This window comes from Megalobrama amblycephala, linkage group LG6, assembly GCF_018812025.1.
Source record: "Megalobrama amblycephala isolate DHTTF-2021 linkage group LG6, ASM1881202v1, whole genome shotgun sequence".
Lineage (NCBI taxonomy): Eukaryota > Metazoa > Chordata > Actinopteri > Cypriniformes > Xenocyprididae > Megalobrama > Megalobrama amblycephala.
The window spans coordinates 6,815,781-6,819,529 of NC_063049.1; the positions used below are offsets into that span (position 1 = coordinate 6,815,781).

The 3,749-nt window shown below is 38.2% G+C and overlaps 1 protein-coding gene across 1 annotated transcript in view; it reads right to left on the reverse strand.

The window, feature by feature from the left end:
• Positions 1 to 2,510, reverse strand: part of LOC125269594 (piezo-type mechanosensitive ion channel component 2-like) — a 22,787-nt gene extending 20,277 nt beyond the window's left edge. Inside the window, exon 1 of the mRNA XM_048192524.1 lies at positions 2,411 to 2,510. Within this exon, the coding sequence (XP_048048481.1) occupies positions 2,411 to 2,510 (100 nt within the window). The remainder of the gene's footprint in view (positions 1 to 2,410) is intronic.
• Positions 2,511 to 3,749: the final 1,239 nt, after the last annotated feature.

Genomic DNA, 3,749 nt, shown 5'->3' on the forward strand with positions numbered 1-3,749 from the left:
CCTGCTACTCTGATGGTACACTTATCAATTCATGTAATTAATTTGAGTGTATTTTGGTTTATAACAGGTCTGATTCTCACTTTATTGATGAACAGGAATTGTAGTTTGGGAGTAAGGCTGCAAACTCCTCCATTAACATCAGCTGCCTTTGTAATAATCCTCTGATACGTGCAACTGAAAATTGCTGCACTGCATAAATGATAAATATATTAGGCAATATCTTAGTGAAAGTGCATTTCTTCCTGTTTTCTTCCATTTAAAAAGTTGCATCGTATATGACGTAAGCGTGTTCTGGCCCGAAACGTTAAGTGCAGTGTGAGTGCAGGCCAGCGGTGGAGTGGGGAGGGGGACAATCGGGCTCGGGCTCGGTTCAAGGCAACCATGCTTAGTGTGAGTACTCCCTAAGATAACAGAACTTCAAGTGTGAACACACCCTTAAATTTGCTCTATCTCTTGGAGCCTTCAGAACATCACCAGTTCAGAGTTTGTTTGTTGAGACATATGAATCTGGAGAATAGACGTCTTAAATTAGCCCTGCAATACTCAAAATTGTTATTGACCAACAAAAATAATCCAGCTTACCAAGCAGTTTTTTTCACCTCAGTTATCTTTGCTGTATAACAAAAAAATCCAAGGAAACCTGGGAAATATAAAAGTTGATTTAAAGGTGCCCTCGAATGAAAAATTGAATTTATCTTGGCATAGTTAAATAACAAGAGTTCAGTACATGGAAATGACATACAGTGAGTCTTAAACTCCATTGTTTCCTCCTTCTTATATAAATCTCATTTGTTTAAAAGACCTCCGAAGAACAGGCGAATCTCAACATAACACCGACTGTTACGTAACAGTCGGGGCGTACGCCCACAATATTTGCATATGCCAGCCCATATTCCCAACATTATGAAAGGCATTACACAAGGGCAGCCATGAACGTCTGGATGTGCACAACCAAATCATCAGATTAGGTAAGCAAGCAAGAACAATAGCGAAAAATGGCAGATGGAGCAATAATAACTGACATGATCCATGATATCATGATATTTTTAGTGATATTTGTAAATTGTCTTTCTAAATGTTTCGTTAGCATGTTGCTAATGTGCTGTTAAATGTGGTTAAAGTTACCATCGTTTCTTACTGTATTCACGGAGACAAGAGCCGTCGCTATTTTCATTTTTAAACACTTGCAGTCTGTATAATTCATAAACACAACTTCATACTTTATAAATCTCTCCAACAGTATAGCATTAGCCACAGAGCATAGCCTCAAACTCATTCAGAATCAATGTAAACAATATAACAGTATACAATACTCACATAATCCGACGCATGCATGCCGCATGCATGACGAACACTTTGTAAAGATCCATTTGAGGGTTATATTAGCTGTGTAAACTTTGTTTATGCACTGTTAAAGGCAAGCGCGAGCTCCGGGGGCAGGGAGCGTCAGCATTTAAAGGGGCCGCACAGCATAAATCGGCTCATATTTAATGATGCCCCAAAATAGGCAATTAAAAAAATTAATTAAAAAAAAATCTATGGGGTATTTTGAGCTGAAACTTCACAGACACATTCAGGGGACACCTTAGACTTATATTACATCTTGTAAAAAAATGTTTGATACCACCTTTAAATGACCCAGACACACTTTACTAGTATCCCCCCTGGAGTATCAAAAAACCAGTCATAATCATGGATCTAACAAGAAACAAAAAATCTCAAACTCATCCAAATGATTTCCACAAACAACTTTTAAGCATCAGAGAAAGTTTTCCATCATATATCCCAATTTATACAGATGGGTCAAAGACTGAATATCATGTTTCAGCTGACTTTGTGGTCAATCATCAGAAAAGTGGATTGCAGATTCCTCATTATTGTTCAGTTTTCACTGCAGAAGCCAGTGCTATCATGTTGGCATCGCAGCATATTAAATCTTCTCAGCAGCAAAATTTCCTATTAATGACAGACTCAAAATCTTGTCTTTAGACTCTGGCATCTTCCAAATATGAACACCCAGCATTTGTGGAAACTTTAAATAGTTTGCGGTCCTTGGAGGAACAGAAAGCATTGTGGTATCACAGGGAATGAACAAGCTGATGCTGCGGCTAAGGAAGCTTCATCTTCAGAGCTCAAAAAATGCCCAATTCCACCTTCAGACCTTAGACCTATTATAAACACTTATATTTGAAAGAAATGGCAAGCTGAATGGGATAAATGTACAACAAACAAACTTTACAAAATCAATCCTGTGGTTGCAAGCACAGATTTTACAGGACGTTTCAGAGTAGGACGTTTCCAAGGATCAGGCTGCTAAAGCAGGTCTTCTTCATGTTCTCTAGCACAGCTCAACCAGGCCTCACCCTCTTTTTTGCATATTCTGTGAGCGGGGATTATTTAAATGAGTGACTTTGTGACTTCACAAGATCCCGGATGAAGCGTGTTGTAGCCCCAATGAGCTGCTGGTTGTAGTTCTTGAAGTGTTTTCTGTTGAAGAGAATATCTCCCATTGGAGTGGACTTTGAGCTTAGTGACCTTGCAGGTCTTTTTCATGCTCAAACAGCAACATTACACACTACCTAAAGTTGAAAAGGTGAAGAAGCATAATAGGACCCCTTTAAAGAAATCAGAAATCAACAGCAGATCCTTTTCCCTGCATCGATTAAATGCTTAAAGGATTAGTTCACTTTCAAATGAAAATTAGCCCAAGCTTTACTCACCCTCAAGCCATCCTAGGTGTACATGACTTTCTTCTTTCTGATGAACACAATCTGAGTTATATTAATAAATATCCTGACACATCCGAGCTTTATAATGGCAGTGAACGATACCAACTAGTATGATCTGAAGAAAGTGCCTCCATCCACATCCGTCATAAACTTGTTTTCCACATGGCTCCGGGGGGTTAATAAAGGCATTCTGAAGCAACACTTTAACAAGTTATGAAGTAAAATATCTAGCTTCCACCAGACTGCCTTCCGTATTCAACTTAGGAAGAAAGCGCAACGTCTGTCACAGTTCAAAAAGCTTACGCTACGTCCTACGCCTTCAGTATTCAACATACGGAAAAAGCTTAACTGACGTGACGCCAGTTTAATTTTTTTTCGTAACTTGAATATGGAAGGCAGTCTGGCGGAAGCTAGATATTTTACTTCATAACTTGTTAAATATGGTATTTTTTTACACAAACTCATCGATTCGCTACAGATGGCCTTCATTGACGCCCAGTGCCGTGTGGAGTACTGTAAGTTTATGATGGATGGATGTGGATGGAGACACTTTCTTCAGCTCATACTCTTTGGTGTCGCTCACTGCCATTAAAAAGCTTGGATGTGTCAGGATATTCATTAATATAACTCAGATTGTGTTCATCAGAAAGAAGAAAGTCATGTACACCTAGGATGGCTTGAGAGTGAGTAAAGCTTGGGCAAATTTTCATTTGAAAGTGATTTAATCCTTTAAGAAGAAAATAAGAAGTTCAGAAGAATTTTATTCTTAAGAATGTTTTGTGAATCCGGCCCCAGAAGAATCACTAATGAAAACGTCAGGGAACCAGAATTTGTAAATTCCTAAACATAAAGGCCTGTTCACACCAAGAATAACTTAACATTTGTGCTCTATTTACTCTCTGGCCATTGCCTCAAAAAAAAAAAAAAAAAAAAAAAAAAAAAAAAAAAAATGAAAATAGAAAAATGAATGCTTAATGTAGTCTCTGGGCTGAAGGTTTCAAGTTCACCACATGCAAATAA